Source organism: Callorhinchus milii, unplaced genomic scaffold (genome assembly GCF_018977255.1).
Source record: "Callorhinchus milii isolate IMCB2004 unplaced genomic scaffold, IMCB_Cmil_1.0 Scaffold7, whole genome shotgun sequence".
Lineage (NCBI taxonomy): Eukaryota > Metazoa > Chordata > Chondrichthyes > Chimaeriformes > Callorhinchidae > Callorhinchus > Callorhinchus milii.
In genome coordinates, this window is record NW_024704748.1 from 13774271 (window position 1) to 13798172 (window position 23902).

Below are 23902 nucleotides of genomic sequence, written 5' to 3' on the forward strand. Positions count from 1 at the left end.
TAAAATGCAAGGATTTTCATGGTATTATTATGTACCAGAGTGGAAATGCTGGTTTCACTCAATCTTGCCTCCAGCCAGTTTCTGATAACAATGAACGCAATATAACCATCCTAGCGCATAAGCCAAGCATTTCTCTATGGAGAAATGTCTAAAATAATCAGAAACTGCAACCTAAACTGATTTTACATGCTTCTCAGCAGTACTGTCAAAGGATTCTGAGCACATCAACAATCATATTGGGATGACAAAATTGACTCTCACAAGGATAGGGTTTGGATTGAGGAAGTGAAAATTAAATTATTGTTGATGCTAGACCATCTGCATCCCTGTCATAAATCAGAAGATGGAATAAGACTCAGTTCCGACTCCACCTTCTGATCCAGGCATTCCTTCTGCTCCAGTTGCTTCTTCATGTAGCAAAAAGTCAAAATAGCAAATAGTGCTTCTTCCCCTAAAGTATGTTTTTAAAACCTAGCTGCAGCACAACATTTTTACACGTCATTTGAAAGCTGACTGCTTCCTATACAATGTTATATTTAAGCCCTCTGGGACGCTACCCTGCATGAGGGGTACTATATAAATGCAAGCTGTTGTATTTAACAAAACTATTGCAATTTTAGTTCAAAAGCTTGTTCAAATGCTATAAAAGCTGTGATTCTCTTTCATACGACTTTGCAGCAGTGTACCATAATTTGTTCAACTAAATGTTTTGTGTTGCAGGGAAGAAGGAAAGAGAGAAAGAGGGAGAAAGACAACTACAACAACAACTTGCATTTATATAGCGTTCACATTGGGTATCCACTTATAATAATAATAATAATCCTTGCATTTGATATAGCGCTTTTCACGTCGGGAGAACGTCCCAAAGCGCTTCACAGAATCCATTGGAGGCATAGTTCAAATAGGTAATGCTCCAATGCAACATGTCAGAGCCGTGGAATATATTTTACCCCATAATTCTCCAACTAATAATAATAATAATAATCCTTGCATTTGATATAGCACTTTTCATGTCGGGAGGACGTCCCAAAGCGCTTCACAGAACACACTGTAAAGTGAATTGACTGTATATTTGTGGGTGAACGCGGCAGCCAATTGCGCACAGCAATGTCCCACAAACAGTCGTAGATTGAAAATGACCAATTTTATTATTGTTTTTTGGTTTTGGAGGGATTATTATTAGGCTCTGTGTGGAGTAAAGAAACTTGCCCAAGGTTTCACCCTCTGCCTAGAATTGAACTCAGGTCTCTCACTTGCAAAGCGAGTGCTCTAACCACTGAGCTACAGGACTCCACTTAGAGTGCTTAACAGTGATGGAGCCTGACACTGAGCCGAGGAGGAGGTGACCGTAGGCACAATCGAAGAGGAAGGTCTTAAGGTGTGATGTGAAAATGGAGAAGGAGAGGGCAAGGCAGAGGGATTGAGGGAGAGAGTTCCAAAGTTTCAGGGTGTAGTGGCTGAAAGCAGAGCCGAAGGTGAAGTGGAGGGGACGAGGAACAGCAGGAGGCCAGAGCCAGGCAAGCAAAGGTGGTGGGAAGTGGAGTGGGGAGTAAGCAGGTCGGAGAGGTAGAGAGGTGCCAGGGCATGAAGGGATTTGTCAACGAGAGAGAAAGAGAGACAGAGTGAAAGACAGAGAGAGAAAGAAAACTAGAGAGAGAGAGAACGAGAGAGAAAGGGAGAACGAAAGAAAGCAAGAAAGGAAAGATGAATGTATCCATTAGGTACACTTAATAATATGTGAATGGATATACATAGAACATTTCATATCTGTTAGAGCATGCAGTTACATTCAAAAGTTTCCAAACATATGTACTATAAATAACTAAGTAACTAACCCAATAACAATGTGAAGCTATGATTTGACGACTTTCCATATTAGCCATTCATTTTTTGAACATTTTGTTTTTTCAACTGTAGATTTTGTTTCACAGTTTCATCAGTTCAGTCATTTAGTTATGTATAATATATTTGGAAAAATATTTTACATTGTCTGCACTGCCAGATATGAACTGTTCCATGTCCATCTGTGCACATATTGTTATGTATACCCAATGAATGAAGTGTTTTGTAATGTAATAAACATTATCGTTTAAAAATTTCTCGTCCTCTTCAGAGTTATGTGCAGAAAGCTCCCAATCTTATTCGATGTATCAGAGGGAAGAAAGCAAGGTGTATCCCAATGAGGTAAAGAAAACTGCATGCTTCATAGCGTAGCAAGGTATTCTGACATTCAATTCTTGCTGGTGTTATCTGCGTTACACAAGAAACTTTGGGAGCAGAGAAACAATTCATTCTAAAATCATACTTTTTTTTGTAAGCAGGTATTTTAGACAACGTAATATCAGTAAAGAAGCTAGAAGGAAGCAACTTAACAAGGATGAGCTGTATCATTTTTATTCAATTAACTATTTAACTCATTAAATTAACTCATTGCAGTTTGGAAAGGAATTTTAAAAGATTAAGTACCCAATTTTATCAGATAGATCAAACAATAAGGATTTTACTGTTTAAGGAATGCCACATTCAGTTTCTACCTACAACAATGTATATTACCTTCTTCTTGCTTTTAATCTCGGACAACTCTTCAGCACTTGGTAGAAAAGAAGAAAATCGAGGTGGTTTCTTCGGAATCTTTTTCTCAACTGCAGAGAAACATATTTGTGAGAAATCTTCCACAGTATTTAAAACAAATATTTCCATTCAGTATAACAAAAAAATAGTCCTTTACATATGTAAAGTCAGAAGCTCAATCTCTGCTTCAAAGTCTACTTTTATATTATAAGTACATTTTATTAATAAAAAGTGGATTTTTGCATAGATGTTTGCTCCAAATGGAGGCCATTGAAAGATTGGCACGTGTTCCTTAGAAGACTTAGAATTGTACCAGTTATTGAGGTGCAAGCCATTATCATAAGTTACACAAACTGGTCTGAAAATCTCTCAATTTAAATGAAAGCTTTACCAGTTTCATTTTGCTCTGCAACCTGTCGTCCTAGTTTCATCTTGTGAGCCATAAGGTGACCACTGGTGGGTGGATGAGGTACAGAGGTTTCCACATCGAAAACAGGCAAACTCCGATTAGTCCCTGATCTTTCAACACCTGCACAGCAAGTAAAATACTGCAGAATTAAGAAAAGCAAAAACCAAGTAGTATAATTTCATTAAAATAATACATAAATATAACGCTTGTGTGAATTTTGTGTTCATTGAAACCTTATATTCATAGATAATCCAAATGAGAATACAAGGGAATCTGGTTATAACGTCTCAGTTTAGCAGAGTGATCTTATAGTATACTGTAGACCTGTACTATAGAAGCACTGCAGCATAATTCTAAAGTATGAATGTTGAGAGACTGAGAAAGGACGAGGCAACAGGATTAGAAAGATACAGGTGATGTGAGTTAATAAAAAGTAATAGAAGTCATGGCTGAAATTGCTTCCTGTGAGAGCCATGCATGCACAGGAAGAGAGGTGAAGATTTTCACTACTTCTTACCATTCGTGATGTCTTTGCTATTCTTCATTTCTATTGTTGATTTATTTGCATCCTTTTTGTCCTGCTGTAAAGTATTATTGAGAACTCTTGCTTGGCAATGAGCTTCAGTGCTGTCAATAACTGTTAGCAAAGCCTCAAGTGACAACAAATGGGTGGTGTATAGCTGTCCAGATACAGGAAAAGCATTCTAGAAGTAAAAAGAAAAGCTCAGTAATAAACCAACAGAGAGAACACAATTAAATCACAAGATGGTCATTAATTATGTGATATCCCACGACTATTTGTGGGACACTGCTGTGCGCAATTGGCTGCCTCATTTCCCCCACAAAATATGCAGTCACTTCAATTTACAGATTATTCTGTGAAGAGCTTTGAGACGTCTCGAAGATGTGATAAGGTGCTTTATCAAATGGAAGGATTATTATTATTATATCATTCTGAAGCAGCGCTTTGAGACATCCTCCCGACGTGAAGGGCGCTCTATAAATGTAATTTTGTTGTTGTATTTTGTTGTTGTTGAACTTCAAGAATGCAAAGAATGAAACATATGTTAACATCTGTCAATGTTCTTGCACATAAAACCAACAAATGGAGTTAAACCTACTAAACAACTATAAATTCAGCATTTGCCCAACCCCTTTCATTCCCTGACCTTGGATGCTATCCTCTTATAATAGCAAAGGAACAAATATATTTATGGAGTTGTAAAGTAAACTTGACACCTGAGCTTGAAATATTAAAGATGGCACTGCTGTCTAGATTAAAAAACACAGAAGAAGCTATTATCTGCTAATCATTGATAATGTTTCCACACTGACATTCTAACATTCTGACAATTTCCTGCTCTTGCTATCATTAACAATAAAGAAAGCATGCTTTGCTTGCTAAGTCAGAAACAATTTCAGTGATGAAGCATTTTTATGATTTAAATCTTCAGTGGACAAGAAGCATAACAAAATATTGTTTTCTCTGGAACACATTACAACTGTAAATCAATGCTAAAACGCGAGCTGTTGATTCAAATCTTGCATTATTTTACAATTAAAGTCAAAAATTATGATTTTTAAGTAATATATTTTAGAAATCCTCATCAGGATGATTTAATTATGCTCCAAAGTCTGTTTACCAAAACATACCTTGGAAAGTAGCTTTGTAAGATCTTCAAAAAGATTACAACAGTAGAAATCACAATCAAAATTGATGTACAGTTCTGTGACAAAGCTTGGGATTCGCCATAGTTGGACAAGAGCTTCCAAAGCCATTTCCTTCATTTCATATGGCATTTTGGGGTTTTCTGATGTTATTAATTCCATTAGTTTTTTCAAATACATCTTGGAAAAAAAAATAATGGATCTTTTAATCACAGTTACAATTTGCTAGTTCAAATATACCCCGCATATCAGAGTGGTCTGGATCAACAACACACTAAACATACATCACTACCAACTCTTGTTACACATAAACGTCCATACTGCATATGGATATTTAAAGCATCAGTAAGCTGTGTAAAACATCACAAATTTCACATTTGGATTTGCAATGGTTTCTCTCTTAAAATATTCAAATTCTAAACAAATAAACTAAAAAATCAACTGGAAGGAGAATTCCGTGGAACTCAAAGCCTTCCTGTCTCTATGCTATTCTGATCACTTGCTATGTGAACATGTAAAATCAATTACATTTCTAGGATAATTTGTCAACTACCCAACTATATGAAAACTGCATGTTCATTTATTTTGAAGTAGTCATTAGGTAAATTACTTAAATGTCAAAATATCAGAAAGCTTTCCAGAAGCAAATATATTTCAGATACCAGTATATGCCTTTGTTATTTGGGGACCATAAATTTTTAGCTGTGCACACCCAATTCTAGCCCTCATCTCCCCATCCATAGAACTAGATTTGGACCGTAGAAATGTACAACACAGAAGAAGGCTATTCCGATCAATGTATTTGTGCTGGCTCTTTGAAGCAGCAAACCATTCAGTCCTATTTAACCGTCTTTTCACTATAATCCAGCGAATCACTCCTTTTTAGATATCTATCCAGCTCCCTCTTGAAAATTGATATGGATTCTATTTGATCACCACACTCAGCAGGGCATTCCTCATCCAACCAACTCTATGTAAATAAATATTGTTCCCAATCGCCCCCTTTGCTAATCATCTTAAATGATGCCTTCTTACTCTATGAGTTGCTTTCACTGATCCTGATTGAAACAATATGTGAAACGGGTCTCAATAAATGAATGGACAGATCTCATGTTAAAATCTATGTTCCACCTACCTCAAGTTGGAACTTAAGATGCTCCCTCATACTCTCAAACAAAAGGAAGCACAGCCTGAGAGAAGTAGCATACAAATTAAGACGTTCTATACTCAGCAACTGAAAAAGAAATGACATCGAAGCCTGTTGTTATTTTAAGACGTTTATAATACTGTTCAGTAAATTTAGTAACCTGTAGTAATAGGTTAAGCCCCAAACATCTGATGAAATATCAAAATGGTACCTGAAACAGATGGCGACAAAGTTCATCTTTAACAAGACCAAGCAATGACACATAGTTGGCAATGTGTGCTGATTCCAATGCAATTGTAAGCAGCTGTAAACCCATGTGAATCATGACCTCAGAGTTGTGACGGTCATGTGGATTTGTGAGGGAGATAAGAAAACGGAACAGTTCACGTATACAAGGCAAGCCATATGGAACCAGGGCTGCACCTGAAAGACAAATAGTTTCATGTTAAACCAAGTGAATCATATACACAATAGTGTCATTTCCGGTGTGGTGAGGAACACAATTTTTGATGAGTTTCCTTCAAACTATGGAGGGGAAAGAAAAAAATTTGCGGAGATTCCACTCTTGCATTCTTTTGGTTGCCAGCAAAGTCATCCTGTCTCGACAACTTACTTATAATAGAAAAGGTATATTTATATGTTTATTTATACACTAAGACAGAAACAAAAACAGCATCTGAACAATCAACCATACCAATTGCCAGGTTGCGCCATGCAATATTGATAATATGAATGCTGCAAATTTCTCTTAGCATTCAAATGAATATTAACCTTTACACCAGCAATTTAATGTTCATGTATTCACTATCAGATCATATAACAATACTAATACATACCTTCTTTCTGTATTGATTGTGTAAACCTAACCCCACGAGGGTTAACGTAGTCCATGTCGTGTACTTCATGGATGGATGCAGTATCAGAGGTTTCCGTGAGCGAGTCACGATCTTCTAAAACTTCTGGAATAGACTCTATAGATGTGGATTGAGTCTTCGCTTCCTTAGGCAAATAGCTTTCCATTCTTCCACCCTTCTGCAACAAAGTCAAATTTCGGAATAACTCATCTATGTAGGTGAACATAAACACCATGTCAGGGTACAATAATAGGTCTCCATCTTCCTATACATGTCGACAGCACTACTTGTTGTTGTCTGCTTGAAAAGCGGGATGTTCACCTCTTATGCTAGCGTTCTTTAGCAGTGACAGACTGGTAAGTCTACAATTCCACCTCGTCTTCTCCTTTTAGACTATTTTGTTTTAAAATTAGTGGATTATGGAAAATTCCATCTTCAGTCTTAGCTCAGAAGCCAGTTCGTTTTTGGACTAGCAGAAAGCAAGATACCAAATTAAAACAGAATTATAGAATTTCTATGTGATCTTTAATTTTAAAGCATAACGGTCTTGCAGGTTAGGACTACATGGAATTTCATGCCTCAGGATCTTTGCTGGCAAGTGTTCAAATTACAACAGGCCAAAGGCACAATATTATTGGATCTGTGTTAACATAGGGCAAAATCATTTAATTTATGACCCTTTTCATAATTCTACACAATAATATTATCCATCATCAGTCTGAGCTGAATTCAGGAATAAGTTCCATATTAAATGTATATGATGAAAACTGAATTGGATACATGCTTGTCATCACACTGTTTCTATGCCTACAAAAGATTCACACTTCTGTACCACTGTTTCCAGTCCAGTAACATTGCAAGATGTGAACAAAGGAATATAGGATTACACAGTACCAGAAAAACACTTCATCTGGCTAGCCAGAGCCAAAGTGAAACAAAACTACAAAAACAAAATTTCTATCTCAAATACCCCTTAATTGTTTTCAGTTTATATACACCCCTTAGGAACATGAACACCATTAACATCTCCTCTGACCTTTCTGCTTTTTAGTGTGAAAATTCTTAACTTCCATAGCCTCTTCTCATAATTCAGGTGCCTAATTTCAGCTGTCAATCTAGTTGCCCTTCACTGTACCCTTCCCCCATTTCAAGACCTCCTTAACTGTTATACGGCAGCCAGAATTGTGTGCAATACTTGAGGTAAAATTGAAGAAAACACAATGACAAGTCAAAAGTTTAACAAGAGAAATTAAAAAAGCGGGAAAAACATTTCTACCAACTGCAGCATTTACCAGAGACTCCTGCTGAACAGGTGGATCTTCCATTTTGTCGTTGCCACACTCGCCAGAAGGGGTATTTAATGGAGTGGCACCTGCAGAGCTCAGCTGGTCAAGGTCACTAAGATCTTCCTTTGATGTTGTCTTGGAAGAAAATTCCATGCCACTGTCTGTGGTAGGACTCGAGACAGAGGATAGGGCTTCATTAATAGAAGTTGAAGTAAAAGTTGTAGGCGCCACAGATACAACTGCTTGATCCAGGAAGGGTGCTTCACCTTTAAAAATAAACCAAGAAATATAAATGCTACGTTTAAAGGCTGGATTTATACACTCATTCCCCCATCCACAAACAATATTTGACTACTTGAAATTCATTGAAAAGTCTCATCAATTTAATAACTATGGGAACATTCTACTGTGCTCACTTTATTCAAAGTAAGAAAGAACTTTCATTTTATAGCACCTAATCACATCAAAAAGGTTCAAAGTGTTTTACAATAATTATTGTCAAGTGCAGTGACTGTTTTTTGGTCAAAGGTGGCAAACAACTGAAAAAATGGGTCATTTGACTCACTGCAGTTAGCAAGATGCCACAAATAGGCATAAGGCAAATGACTACCTTTTCAATTTCACTTGTTAAACTTTTATCTGAATTATTTTTACCCAGACCTCCTATCTCTTTTTAAACCGTATCCTGTCCTGGGATTTTTAATGTGCCCTGAAGAAGAGACAAACTTAACTTCTGTTAAACGACTCAATTGAAGAAATGTGCTTCGGCAACAATGCAATTCTCAGGATTGAGTGTCAGAGTAGACTATACTAAAGTCCCATTGGGTTGTTAGTGAAAGTGACTTGCTCTGTCAAAGAGCAGGCACAGACTCGATGGGCCGAATGGCCTCCTTCTGTGCCATAACATTCTATGAATCTATGAATTCCATAACCTTCTAACCCAGATGTCAGAGTACTGCTAAATGAGCCACGTCAATACACAATGTAATTTTGTTTTCATCTTCACTGGGTAAGGAGCTTAACGAATGAATATTTATTAACTCAGGGCACCTTTTTAATGTTTCTCACTTGATCATCTGAAATAGTACCTCAAAGCCAGTTCCAATGATGCATTGTAAGCCATAATTCAGATGAACACACTCTAATATGAACAGAAATGAATAGGGAAAAGTAAGATCTCATCAGGATTATTTCATAATCCAGGATCACACTCCAGTATAATAACAGAAGTGGTGGTAATAATGTTTTTATTAATGGTGCTGCAATGTCAGAGGGGCCAACCTTCAGATGAGGCAAGCCAAGGTGCATTGTGCTGATTCATGTAGTCATTAAAGATCCCATGGCACTATTCAAAAAGGGAATTTCTCCCCGCATTCTAGTAAACAACAACTTGCAATTAGATAGGCCCTTCATGCAAATAGTGTCTTGGGGTACTTAACAGCAGTGTGGCTTGACGCTGAGCTGCAAAGGAAAGGAGGTGACCAAAGGCACAGTCAAAGAGGAAAGTCTTCAGATGTGATTTGAACTTCAAAATTACATTTGTATAGCGCCTTTCATGTCGGGAGGACGTCCCAAAACAGGACAAGACGGAGGGATTGAGGCAGGGAGTTCCAGAGATTCGGGTATAGTGGTTGGAACAATCCTCCCAATAAATTGGTCACTCATTCATGGTTATTGTTATTTGAATAAGTTTCTGGGATCAATAAACAAAGTTAAACCTTACCTGCGTTGCTGTTTAACAGCTGAGGTACAGTGCTTCCAGAACTATATAAAACCTGTCCAGGTAAGGATTGCTGCTCTGACGCTGAGGGAAGTTTAGTGACATGACGAGATGGTCGTGGCGATTTCTTTTGTTTTTTCCACTTAGAGGAGTCGCTCATTCCTCCTGCTCTCATCTTAAGCTGTGAATTGAATAAAAACCTCAACATTATGATTCTGATAAATATAAACAAAGCTTTATTTCCTTGACCACATCTTTGTTTTTGCATCAATTCAACAGGATATTGTTTAAAATATGAAACTGAACCTTAAATATATTGTTCAGCACACAGCTTTGAGTCTTCTTTGAAGTTTGATTCAGAAATAAGAAAGTATTCTGAATTCTAAATTTGTTAACACTTCGGTAAATGCAATAGTCTGTTATATTATAATTAATAATAGAACAAGATACCTGTGAATGGCAGAGACTACATCCAAATCAAAGAGTTCTGATGATGTCATGTATCAGACATACAACACTCATGTGGTAACTACTATTTGAACAAAATCTGATTGTACCTTGAAATAATTGCTTTTATAATATATACATTTTCACTTTTAATGTGGGGGTAATTCCCTTTTTGTACTTACAACGACTATCAGTGTTCACACCGTAAGTCTAAATGTTCACACAAATAAATCACTAAATAAAATACATAAATGCAGAAGTTGTTTTCAGTTCAATGTGTTAATCAATCATTATTTTACAATACACATATTCTTATCAAGGAAGGGGATAAGAGCTGGTATGTGAGATTTAGAAAATTGCATAGGAAGTGATAGGAATCAGGAGAACAAGTTAAAAAATAATCAGGAATGCATTTTGCTTTACATTGAAGTAGATAAACTATCTAAATATGGCTTTGATTCAACCTACAATGAACCTACAGTATTTTATTCCAACTGAAGAAACTAAAGAAATTAGAATGCACAATGGCACAAATGCACAGTGTCAAATCAGCTTTAAATGTAGATTCTATAAAAACTCTTCATACAGAATTTAAGACTTATGTTTTTCCAGGAAGAATCAATTTGTTTGAAGCAGTTTAAAAAAATCAGAGAATGTCAATTTTAAAAAAAACAAGATTACAGTCTTACTACATAACCAAAATGTTTTCATAAACAAATTAATTTTTTCAAGTCAAAGTTACAAGAAAGTTATCTTGAAGCATACTGTATACATAGGAATATCAAGCTATCATTTGAAAATGAATGCTTAATACTAATAACTGAAAGCAACAGTATATTCTCTCACAAGAAAAAANTGACAAAAAATAAAATTCACAGCGATGAAATGATGAATTCCTCCAATTACACATGTGAAACTGATCAACAGCACACAAAATGAAAGAAAGGGAACTAGCAAAGAAATTCTGAATGCTAATAAAAAAAATAGAGAAGGCGTGGGAGGAAGCAGAGGAAAGATATCCCATATGGGTTGAATTATAAGATTGTATCTTCAAACAGTGTACACCTTATAAACACCCTGCATTGGATTTGTTGAACCTGAATAAAACCTGTTTCTTTGGTATATTGAGTACATTAACACAGGAAAAAGTAATTTCTTTTAAATTCACATTTCATATCTTTTTTCAATAAAGAAACAAATGTATTGAGCTTTGTTAATAAAGTAGAGATCCCCTACCCATAATAAGCTAAAATAAATGTTCAGCCATCAGGGAGGGACTGATGCCTTTCCTTGGACTGACACATTTTGCATCAGTATAACATCCTTACCTGTACTCGTTTATTTTTCCACGAGATAGTGTAAGCCTCGGGGGAAAAAATTACAGTTACCAATAATTAGTGAAATAAATTTGCAAAATGAGTTTGTAATTATGGGGTTAAATAAACATTCAGCATATCCAATTTAGGCTGAAATATAGTAACAAATGCAGGGATTAATAATATTAACAGTCGCAGTAAACAATTATATTTTAATGAGGAAATTAGAAAAATCCTCATTATAATGTACAGTTTACAAATTAAAACCTAATCATGCCTTAGCTGTCTTCACTAAAGTCCACCTTCAAGTAAAAGTCCCCACATGGCTTCAAGATGACATCATGCATCACTCAACACATTCCATGCGATCAGCACACAAAATTTAAAGACAGTATAGCGAGGACATAGTTTACCATTCAAGATGAATATCAGCGCCTTGGGACGTCCTCCTGACGTGAAAGGTGCTCTACAAATGTAATTTGTTGTTGTTGTTGTTGTTTGTACCTTATTTAGAATCATCATGTAGCAGAAATTTCTGATGTGACAAAAATGACCAACTGTTGATGTCTGAACAAGAAAATTGACTGCTGGACATTTATACTAATGATGGTGCAAGTATGCAAATCTCAATACTAAACAGCTTTGTTCAACAGATTCCTAATTCAACTATACTCCATTTTGGGGACAGGAATTAGGTTGGCATTTTGACTTTTGCGATGACAGAAGTTCAAGCAGTACTTCAGTTTGCAGTAAAATGCATGCAGTCTTTAACATGCAGTGAAAGGACTATGCAGTTTTCAGCATTCCTACCCACACACTAAGAAACACAAGATCTATTCCTGGTTACTTTTATCTTAGAGAAGGAAAGAGAATATATTCAGTCAAATAAAGCATAATCTGTACAACAGTGTAGTAATTTGTTGCCAGTGATTGATACTGGTGCAAGGGTGTACATTATATATGCCTCCACGAAAAACAGAATTTTTTGTTCCAATACTGTTATTGATGAATTCCTTGATTACATTTGGCGTCATCCATTATTACAATGTCATTGTCTTTACATATCCTTCTTCCCTTAGCACAGATCATGTTAATCCTTTACTCTGTATCTGAATTTAAGGCAAACAGCTCTAAATCATTCTGTGTATTTCCCTGACATGTCGATTCAACTTCTTAAATCTTTGAATTATTCTGAACATACAAGGTTATTATGCCTACTTTTTCAATGTAATCCTTCTGGAACATTCTATACCCCTTCAGTTTTCTTTCGGAGTTCGTCAACTTAATACTTGCACCAGTAGTTAAAATGTCTTTTTTTCAAAAGCAGGTGAGAGAGCACGTAACAGCACTGAAGGCAAAGATCATCATTTGACTGGACTAAAAAAAAAGTAATTGTCTACCATTTAGCAATTTAAAATAACAAATCAAATTTTGCATTTCAAAAGTTTCAAAGAATAAATAATCCTCAATTTCCTGTCAAATGGTGATCTCTGCCATTATACCATTTCAAATGTTTTTATTTAAAATTTGGAATCCTATAAGAAACAATGCAGAACCAATGCCAAGCACAAATAAGTCAAAATGAGATCTTAATGTGAACAAGCAAAGAAAACACTGGAAAACAGGATGGACTAAATTAAGCAAACTGCTGCATTTCAGGCAAATTGCCACTGTAGTCCAGGAATCAAAACAGCAATTGTGTTGTATACCTTCTTCATACTGGTTCCCACAAAGCTCTTGGCTTCTTCTTTGAACTGAGGTAGCCTATGGAATATAATACAAACAAAGAAAGTCACAAAAACTACATCTGAAGCATGTTTTTTAAATAAATATGTTTTCTCTTTTTTAAATGCCGACAGATACAAATGCATTTTATCCTGATGGTCAACTGTAAAATAAAAAGCTGGAGACTAAAAAATTAAACCTAAATACACAAATAAAATGCTACCAAACAAAACTGGTTTCACTCAAGGCTCTAATCTCTTAAAATTCGGAGGAACTTTACAAACTATTGAAGCTGCTCTTGCAGCTCACTCTTTAGCCAAAGATGAGAGACTGAAGCTTTCTAATTCATCCTCAAGGGACAATTGTTAACCACATATAGATGACAATTAAAATGATATACCTACTTCATGATTTTTTTCTAACTAGCAATTATGAATGAGCTCAATCAAATGATATTTGTGATATTTGCCTGGTCAGCCTTTTTTGGATATAATAACTACCCAACAAAATGGAAGTAGCACCCATTGCTTTTTTTAATGCTCGCTCAACGTATTTGATCGTACGCTTGTTCTATTCTTGTAAATGAGATACTCTGAGCCATTTGTCACCTATTCAAAAACAGTGGTATCCAATGATGCAAAGAAAAAGATGGCACAGAAATTGGCCTTTCGGCCCAATTATTCCGCGTCACATGCTACATTTATAGTACAGAATTGTTTAGAAAAGCAAGGAAGAAGGTTTGTGGTTTCATTCTCAGGCTGGTGAATCCTCTCTGTTTACCTTGCAGGACATTTCCAGCAACCAGAACAACAAAATGGTCAAAACTCATGCCCATCACAAACTTACCAGCCTGTCACAAGTCTCCAATTCTGCTCTTGTTATTACAGTGACCAAAGCTTTTTTTAAAAAAAGAAAAGGATTTGCTGGTATTACAGTTCTTCTATGAAGCCAATGAAAAGCCCAGAATCTCAAGATTAACATGATTTTATCACACCATACAAATCTGCTCACCTGCAGCATTCTAAGGGTTAAGCTGTTTTTCCTAGTTTACATTTATTGTAGCAAACAGGAGCCAGGTCATGTGTTAATTCCATTTCCACTTATTGCCATAAATAACCATTAGGTTGTTCAGTGGGGTCGAAGGTAGCAATGTATTATGAACCATTTATTAAATGTTACCTGTAAGTCAGCTGTCAGACTTTCACAACACGCCATACATAAACTAATAGCTGAGTTATAATGATTTTCAGAACAGGTGACAATTTGAAATATAAAGATGTTCAAATATAAAATTTGTGCAAATGTTTAATAAATTAATTTCAATAATTCAAGAGTCAGCTTTATTTGTCTTGAAGCACATCTAACTAACTGCACTCCCACTATCTATTATTGCTTAATATAGAACATCAGTGCAAGTTTTGCCATGGGTGTTCAATTACAAAAGCTGGACTTTAGAACGTATATGCAGAAGAGGAAGAGAGGTCCTTCTTTGAAGTTTTCATTACTCATTCCATGTAGAGAAACAGTTAACGGATTTATGAATATTGCCTGCAATTTAATCAGGCATTACAAGGGCAACACAGTGGATTATTCACACGTGAACCAACGTCCTGCACCAGAATGACAAGATGTGGCTTATCCTCACTTTGCTGAACAGTTTACCCATCTTTTGGGGAAGACTGCGTGTAAACAATCAAGCAGAGATATCAGACACCTCACCATGAAAAACGTGGAACACCAAAATCTGAATCATCTTTGCAAGTCACTGGTTAAGCCTCAGCTGTAGTATTGTGTCCAATTCTGGGCAATACATTTTAGGAAGGATATCAAGCCCTTGGAGAGGATGCAATTCACCAGAATTGTACCAGATTGAGGGACTTTAGTTATGTGGAGAGACTAGCGAAGCTGGGATTGTTCTCCTTAGAGAAGAGAGGGTTAAGGGGAGATTTAATAGAGATGTTCAAAATTATGAGTGGTTTTGATAGAATAGATAGGGAGAAACTGTTTCCACTGGCAGGTGGGTCATTAACCAGGGGACATAGATTTAAGATAACTGGCTAAAAAAGAGGGGAGATGAGAATTTTTTTTTACACAAAGTTTTTACAGTCTGTAATACATTGCCTGAAAGCCGTGTGGAAACAGATCAATAACAACTTTCAAAAGGGAATTGGATAGGTACTTGAAAGGAAATATTTGCAATATGGGCAAAAAGTGGGGGAGTGGAACTGATTGGGTAGCGCTTCCAAAGAGCTGTCACAGGTACGTTGGGTCGAATGGCCTCCTTTTGTGCTGTAATATTCTGATTCTATCTTTTACCCCACCACAACCTCATAGCAACAAATAACCAGCTCAAAAACTGCATGCCTTCAGCTTGCTTGTACTCAGATATAATGGACCATCTCCCACCCTCGCCGATCCCCCAGGTACAACAGACATCTCTGTGCCTCAAATCCAATGTCTGTAGGCTTAAATGCATAAGGTGTACAATCTGCTTTGTCATTCACTGCCAGATATGGTTTGGCATAATTTCTCCTCAGCTCCATGAATCTTCACTTCCGATTCAAATTTGAGAAGTTCATGGACATCTTTATGATCAAAATTGAAACCAACTGCTACCTCAGTCTACTCCACCAATCCTCATTTCTTCAAGCACTTACTCTCTCCACAACCACAGCTCCTGCCCTCTGCCATTCCTCTTCCAGCTCTCATCAAACTAATCTCATATGAAGATTACCATCTGTTCCTTTCACCCTCTACTAATCCACCTTCTGATTACTCAACAACCCCTTCTTGGGCTCATGCAAGCCAATGTGGTCAACCTCTGACTATCCTCAGGAAATGTCCCTCTTCATTCCAAAATTCTGTCATCATCCCCATTGTCCCTCAAGATAAACCAGGTTCTGTACAGGCTTGATATTTTGTTTGACCCTAAACTAAATTTAAAACCTCACAAACCTAATTTCCACCTTTGGGATATTGCTCATTCACACTATCTCACTGGTATTGAAACACTGGTGGCATCAATGTTTTTGTCCCCTCCCAGATACCCTTTTCCAGAAACACTAACTGATACACAATTCCTAACATCCATTACCCCATCTTCCTTAAGCTCAAGTGGCAAGCAGCAACTCAGATGATCAAATTTAACATCCTTGGGCTTGTCTTCAAATCCTTCCATCTCACCCCTGCCCGATTACTATCTTCTGGAGCCCTACATTCCAACCATACCCTCCGATTTCCATCTCTAGCCTATTGCTCAGTCCATTCACTTTGCTTCACCATTTGTGACTGAGTGTTGAGTAAGCACACCACAACCTCAAGAACTCTCTTCCAAAACAAATTTGCTTTGTTAACCCTCTCCCCATCTTCAAATACCTTCTAAACTCATGCCCAATGGCTTTAAATAGGTTATTTCCCTGCTCTGTGTCCATACCTACATTAATCAAATGTTTTAAGATGTTCTTTTATGTGAAATGTGCTATATGATTACAGCATATAGTTGTACTATTCAAATACACAGCGTGATAATAGTGAAGTTCTAGCAGGTCCTCTGTTTGTGTTGTTGACTTGGAAAGGTTGTGTACCGTAAGAAAATTCAATAACATATAAATAAAATCTTGCAAAATGAGGGAAATTATTTTAAACGGAGTCAAAAATAAGATAGGTAAATTAAAAATGATTTGAAATTATTTACATTCCATGAAAGGGACCAATTTAGCTCTAATGTACCAAAGAGTTTTTTGATAATAGAAACAACAATCTAATTTAAATGTCATTGTTTAATATAGTTAACCAGCTATAATTTGCATTTTATGAAACCAATTTGCTACTGTAGTACGTAATCCAATAAGAACTCAATCATAACTAGATTTAATTTTACAGGCAATACAGCAAGATTACATTTTATTCTAGGTCAATCTTGCCCTCGTACGAATGTTCTGTACTACAGTTATTAAGTAACGTTTGTTAATTGTATTAGTGACACTCAATAGAAAAACTCAATGCCACACAGATCAACCAAGGGTGGGTGGTCAAAAACCAAAGGCATTTAGTGTTGTGTTCAACATGTTCCTCCATGAACTGATATTTAGGATAAACAAATCTGATGTTCTGAAGTACGTTTTACCACTTGTGCAATGATTGGATTAATTCTACAACAACTGTTCCATCAATAAACTCCCGTTATCACTAATCTGCATGGAACAGTACTGACAAGAACCACGCGAATAACAATTGAACAGACATATAGTGATCGGAACAACCCACCAAAGAGAGACATCAGCAAAGAAAAATCACTTAGTATTCATCAAGTTCTACAAATGTCATTAACCACATATTCTCTATGTACTAAATTCAACCAGAGTTACAACCATAAAAGAGATTAAACCAAATGACCTTGTGATTCACATTACTGTGACCTGAATGGTGCTCAGTTCCTATTTTTGTCTGATCATAGAGGAAAAAGCATATTACTTGAAAGTCACAGGATAACTCAATACACATCAATGTCATTAATTTCCTATTGGCTACCTCAAGAGTGATACAGGCAGATACTTGGAGCGAGCAAGTTATCTGCTTGCCTTCTCAGTTGAAAAATCACATTGGAGCTTGGGAAGTGGGAAGAGAAAGAAATGGAAAGAAGAAATTTAAAGATGGCAAAAAAATCCAAGTGGGGAAAGATAAAAGATGAAAAAAGCATAATAAAATTCTGCAATTTGAAGAGAACAAATATAAAATACCTGACACATCAAACACAATCCCTCACAATGAAAAGAACAAAAAAAATTACACTAAATCTTTGAATCTTTGGAACATTTTTGCCACAGCAGGGTACACAGGACAAACCTGGAATCAAACTATTAAAGAACAAATGTGTAAAATAATACTGATGGAACAAATGATACACAAAGAAAAAGTTACAAATTTAAAACGGATAAAAATAACTTACATTTGCATTACTCAAAAGCAAAATAGCAATACCCAGGATTAGATGAAACAAGTCCACCTTTTGTTTTAATACCGTAGCAATGCTGAAGAATATAGCAGCCATTGCTAAGCCCCAAGGGAGCATTGTGACAGGTTAATCTCAGTATTCTACCTTGAGAACAGCAGCTGCACCATGTCTACCAGTGTGTGCTCAGCAGATTTCCTCAATAACTCTGCAGAGGGAAAAAACAAATAACACAGGTGTCATTATGCATTGTGATATTATCAAGTGGCTCCAACAAGTGGACCTCCCTCCTAGTTTTGTTTACCAAGGATTAAGTAGAACTTATTAAACCATTTTAAATTAAAGTGCATTTGTCTGACACAAACAGAAGATGGCACTAGAGCACTATCAACTAGAAAACAGAGGTCTCTTTGTTCATCCCTTTGGAAAGCTGAATGCCCTTATGTTGTTTTTTTTGTCACATAACCTCTGCAAACATTAAATGTAAATGCCCAACACTATAATGTGCTAAAAGTATTGACTATATGACATTTCTTGCCTCAGTTTACTCAATATAATTCTATCTAATAATAAGCCCATTTTATCTATTATTAAATGATGAAATTTCAGCTCTAAGAAGAGCTAAATCATGAATGCAGTCTCCAACCACTATTTGGAGAGAAGTTAGGTCACTATGATTGTGTGATCCTCATAAAATGCAGCCAGACGTTTCACGTTACAGAAGTATCAATACAGTGTCTGTATAAAGTGCATCAACATCTTCACAAATTACTTATATGCAGCTTAATAAGTATTTTTAATGAGCATTGCCTTTGTAACCTATTTATTGGTGGTCGTAGCTTCCCCACTCACCTAGAATCCCAACTATCTTCCTTTTCTATTAATTACAAGAGTAACAATATAAAGAGTACATTACACAAGTTATCTCATGAAATGACATCCTCAAGATATACATCCCCTATTAAATGAATGCCAGTGTTGCAGTGTCTCGCAAAGTGTGGAGAATGTAAAATAAGGAAGGAAACAAAATTGCTGATTTGACTGGTTAAAATAAATCCTCGTTAATCCTAGGAGCACTGGATGAGGTCTCTCATCCAGGCACCACCAGTACTCGTGGTCGACACGTTTATCAACTTGTGGCCTCACTTTAAGTGTGAGAATGATTTCAACAACAACTTAGATTTATATAGCGCCCTCCAAGCCGGAAGGCGTCCCAGAGTGCTTCACAGTAACGGATCCCGGGGCCGAGCCAGGGGGAGAGGAGGAAGGTGACCAAAGGCACGGTCGAAAAGAAAGGTCTTCAGCAGAGACCTGAAAATAGGAAGGGAGTGAGCGAAACGAAGGGAGTGAGAAAGGGGGTTCCAGAGCCTCGAGGCATAGTGGCTGAAGGTGGAGCGGAGGACTCGGGGGACAAGGAGGCCAGACCCGGAGGAACAAAGGCAACGGGCACTTTTTTTGAAGAGAGAGGTCAAAGAGGTAGGGGGGTTCAGAGGAGTGGAGGGATTTGAATACAAGGTTGAAGATCTTGAAGTCAATACTCTCTGGGACAGGCAGCCAGTGCAGTCTGGCAAGGACTGGGATAATCAGCGAGCGGAGTTTGGTGCGGGTGAGAATGTGGGCGGCAGAGTTTTGAATAATCTGGATTTTATGGATGGTAGTGGATGGGAGGCCGGCGAGGTGGGCGTTAGAATAGTCCAGCCGAGAGGTGACATAGGCATGAACCAGGGATTCAGAGGCTTTCGGAAAGAGATATTGGCGAAGACGGGCAATGCGTCGGAGGTGGAAGAAAGCGATGCTGGTGAGGGACCAGATGTGGTGGAGGAAGGATAATTGGGGGTCGAACCTAACTGAATTTCAGGTCATAATTATGGCCATATATATAATGCAGTTACCCCACCTCCTATTGGCTGTAAAACTGGCTGGGAAAGATAGATTTCAGCCAACTGAACACTTTTTTTTAAAAGTTACTTTCATCTTCCAAATTGGACAGTCTGAGCTGGAAGAAAACAGATAGAAGCAAGATAGAAAATAGTTTTGAAAAGGAAAAAAAATTGGAGGAAAAAAAACAATGACAGAGCACATGCAAAAATGTCAAAATTGTTTTTTAAAAAATCCTGCATTCATTTTGGCGGGACAGAATTAACACTTTATTAAAGATAACCAGCTTTTTACTACTGTGATAAAGATGTGACCAGCTTTATTATTGTAATATTAGTATTTTTTCAGGATTATAGTAACAGAGCTGAAAATGTTTCTACACAGACAGAATTCTACAGGCCATCCTCAATATTCATTGACTTCCTCAAATTGGGCACTTCATAAATCACTTCCCTGAATCTAGAAGTATCCTGTGGGTTTATTGGTTTTCAACTCCTTAAGTCAATCTCGAACCTCTGCCTCACTAATGTTCATCTTGAAATGTGCAGTAACATTATAATTGAATCATCCATGGGCCACTGGATCCCCATGAGATTCCAGCGATCATTTGTTGCTGTTCATAGAATTGATTTTGCAACCACTTCTTCAATCATATTACAAGATAACACTTGATATCAGAATCCTGTATTTGTGCTGAGCATGTTACACAAATTCCAAAAGCACACAAAATAATTTTAATAGCTTGTTCCAGGCTCTACCAGATCATCCAGAGCAAAAATACACCCAGTGAGCATGAATTTTTACTCTTGAGGATCAGTTATTGTGCTGAGACACCATAAACTATATTTTGTTGCAACCCATGAAGAAAAGCTAGCTCTACAATTCACCATCACCAGCAAAACACTGTATGTATATGTTAATATGTGAGTGTGACTAGTATCACTTTCAACCTTTGACCAGTGTATCTTTGAGTATGTGGCATGCAGTGAATTTGCAGCTTATTTAGCCCTTGTAAACGACCAAGAGGACAGAATACAAATAAACAAAAACAAACAAACGGTGTTGGAGAAGCAAAGACATCATCAAAGTAATAAAACAATTAAAAACTTACCACTAAGTCTCATTTCAAAACATATTCGAAAACATGACTGCATTATTTCACAAACTGATTCATTTGTTAGATGAGCACCAACAGGAGTAAGGAGTAATGTTCTCAAAACCTGTAAGACATAACCAAACATTCCATAACATGCAATACTATGTGCTTTTGTTTACTCAATGCACATTCAACTTTTTCTCCTACAAAAAGTCATTTATGGGCATAAACCAAAAGTACTCTGAACTCATAAACAATAAGTTATTTTCCTCATAACATTATTGATAGATATTATTTCAATTATATTTCCCTCAGACTGGATAATGAAGTTATAATATTTTTTCATAACAGATTTGTTTATTTTTTTAAAAATCAGTTTGAAAATGAGGACATCAAGCTTCATTAAATACATCATCAAAAAATTATGTTTTCATAGAACTCTCCAGAAATGCTCCAATTCTATTGTATAATTAAATGCCATATTTTAACATATTAAATGCCACATTTTGTCAATTAAGTTTAAATATGGTAGGTTATTAACTTTTTTCATTGAAGATGTAAGTTTCTAGATATCACATTTGAGAATTACATTCCAGAATGTGGTAGCACATTTATGAGTAAAAAGCAGGGGTTTTGATTATTAAATTCACACTAAGTGCATATATAAAGTACATATTGTAACATTTTTCATTCTAAAATAGGAAAACATTAATATTGCTACAGTTATGGCCATATTGTACTTGTACTATGTGTATGAGTATTACAAGATACTCCTGTGTTCAATTAGCATTACAACAACAACTTGCACTTATATAGCACCCTCCTCGCAGAGTAGTGTCTCAGAGCACTCAACAGTGGAGGAGCCTGACTCCAAGCCGGGGGGAGAGGGAGGTGGCCGTAAGCACGGTCGAACAGGAAAGTCTTCAGACGGGACTTGAAAGAGGGGAGAGGGGGCAAAGCGGAGAGATTGAGGGAGAGTGTCCCAGAATTTGGGGGCGTAGTGGCTGGAAAGCACGACCTCCATTAGGTATTCATTTCCAATGACATGGGTATCAGTGCATCTAGTGTGTTTAAAAAACAATTTTGGAACTCTGGAACAATTTGGCTCTGGAACAACTTTGGCTCTGGAACTCCCTTCCTCACTCCCTTCGCCTCGCCCCCACTCTTCCTATTTTCAGGTCTCGGCTAAAGACCTTTCTTTTTGACCGCGCCTTTCGTCACGTTCTTCCCCCTCCCCCTGGCTCGGCCTCGGGATCCGTTATTGTGAAGCGCTCTGAGACACCGTCCAGCGTGGAGGGCGCTATATAAATCCAAGTTGTTGTTGTTGTTGAACTTCCAGGTGGCTCCAGTTCGTAAAGCCTCCATCTCATGTGAAACAGACCAGAATGGACCCAAGTTGAATACTCAGTCTGTGCCCAGTTCTGATCAGACAAAGCAGCAGTGAACAATGATAAAACTATCAACGACTGCGAGAAAACTAACCATGGTACCTGTAATGATTGAATTCCAGAAACCCGTCCTGGAAGGTGGAGGAGTGTGGACAACGGACGCCCAAAATTCTGCCTAAACTTAGCCTGCAAGACCATTCTCCATAACTGAAAAATTCTACTCTGTTCTATAAGTTCTTTTTCTGTACTGCTTCTGATCTCCATAATCCATTTTCCAACAGATATGAAACCTCAACCCTGAACTATGCTACTCTTGAATTGACCATAGGAGTCGGCCTTTACTCATCCATCTTGTATCAACAACAAAAACTTTCATTTATAAACACCTTTTACGAGGGGTCGCATCAAGTTACTCAATCCAAACCAAATTAGATATGAGTCAATCAAAGCCACTGTATGATGAAAATGGACATTCAGATGTATGATTTTGATAGAATTTTGAAAAAGGAATCTAATGACTTGAGTGGTCACTGCTGAAAAACGGTATGGCTGTCAAGTGAAAACAGGAACTGACTTTTCTAACAATTCCCTCAGGTGGGAGCAGCTAACAATAACTGTCTTGGTTCATACGTAAAGATTTGACTCTTGGCAGAGGAATTAAGACTGGTGCCAGTGGCTATAGACCTGTATCCCAAGGATGAGTCATCAACCTCAAGACAGGGAGAAAATGACCAAAAGACAGTCAATACAAAACAGGCAATTAATCGGAACAATGTAGAGTGCTACATAATCCCCTTGTTCACAACAGACACAAAGGAGAAACCCTGAAGTCAAAACATGGTTTTCCCATGTGGGTTTGAATGAAACAGAATACATCATTATTCTAATTGCTAACCAAGTAACCAGTCTTGATTTTAGCTTTGCGAACTAATTGATCCAGCCTTTTTCTGACTGTTCTTGCCAACAGAATGCAGTACCTGTAAAATTTTCATCAGGACAACTTCGTCACTTGCTGGATCTGTTCCTACAAAACGAGCATGTGTGACAGCATCTGCCATGTTTTCAATTCCTTCTGCTGCCCCATCGTGACTCAGATCTGTAAAAAAGTTTATAATTGTATTAACCCTGACTCCTTTTTTCCAGTTTCCATTTGCTCTGCTTCTAGGTGACAGTGTCATGGATTAAAAATAGCCAGTAAACAAATGCCTTACCAATATTTTCCATACAATTGACTGATTATACAATGGTCTGAATTTCACTGATGATCAACAATGAACTGAAGAGATCCTCCAATGGCCAAATGAATATAGGAATCCCCTTGTGAGCATTCAGCCTTCACCTCCAGTCTGGTGTTGAATCAGCTGATTTCAGTTTAGCTGATCTCAACTAAGATAGCATTAAGGTGGGTGGAAAAGTCCCCCTCCTGATTGCTATCGAGAGAGCCTG

General features: G+C 37.1%; 1 protein-coding gene across 1 annotated transcript in view; it reads right to left on the minus strand.

The window, feature by feature from the left end:
- Nucleotides 1–23902, minus strand: part of gbf1 (golgi brefeldin A resistant guanine nucleotide exchange factor 1) — a 113353-nt gene that overhangs the window by 34936 nt on the left and 54515 nt on the right. Inside the window, exons 5-17 of the mRNA XM_042337122.1 lie at nt 23434–23552; nt 21084–21192; nt 18242–18302; nt 13128–13182; nt 9659–9836; nt 7942–8201; nt 6632–6827; nt 6007–6218; nt 5784–5882; nt 4634–4828; nt 3498–3684; nt 2963–3100; nt 2554–2642 (exon numbers count right to left, since the gene is read on the minus strand). Of these exons, the coding sequence (XP_042193056.1) occupies nt 2554–2642; nt 2963–3100; nt 3498–3684; nt 4634–4828; nt 5784–5882; nt 6007–6218; nt 6632–6827; nt 7942–8201; nt 9659–9836; nt 13128–13182; nt 18242–18302; nt 21084–21192; nt 23434–23552 (1898 nt within the window). The remainder of the gene's footprint in view (nt 1–2553; nt 2643–2962; nt 3101–3497; nt 3685–4633; nt 4829–5783; nt 5883–6006; nt 6219–6631; nt 6828–7941; nt 8202–9658; nt 9837–13127; nt 13183–18241; nt 18303–21083; nt 21193–23433; nt 23553–23902) is intronic.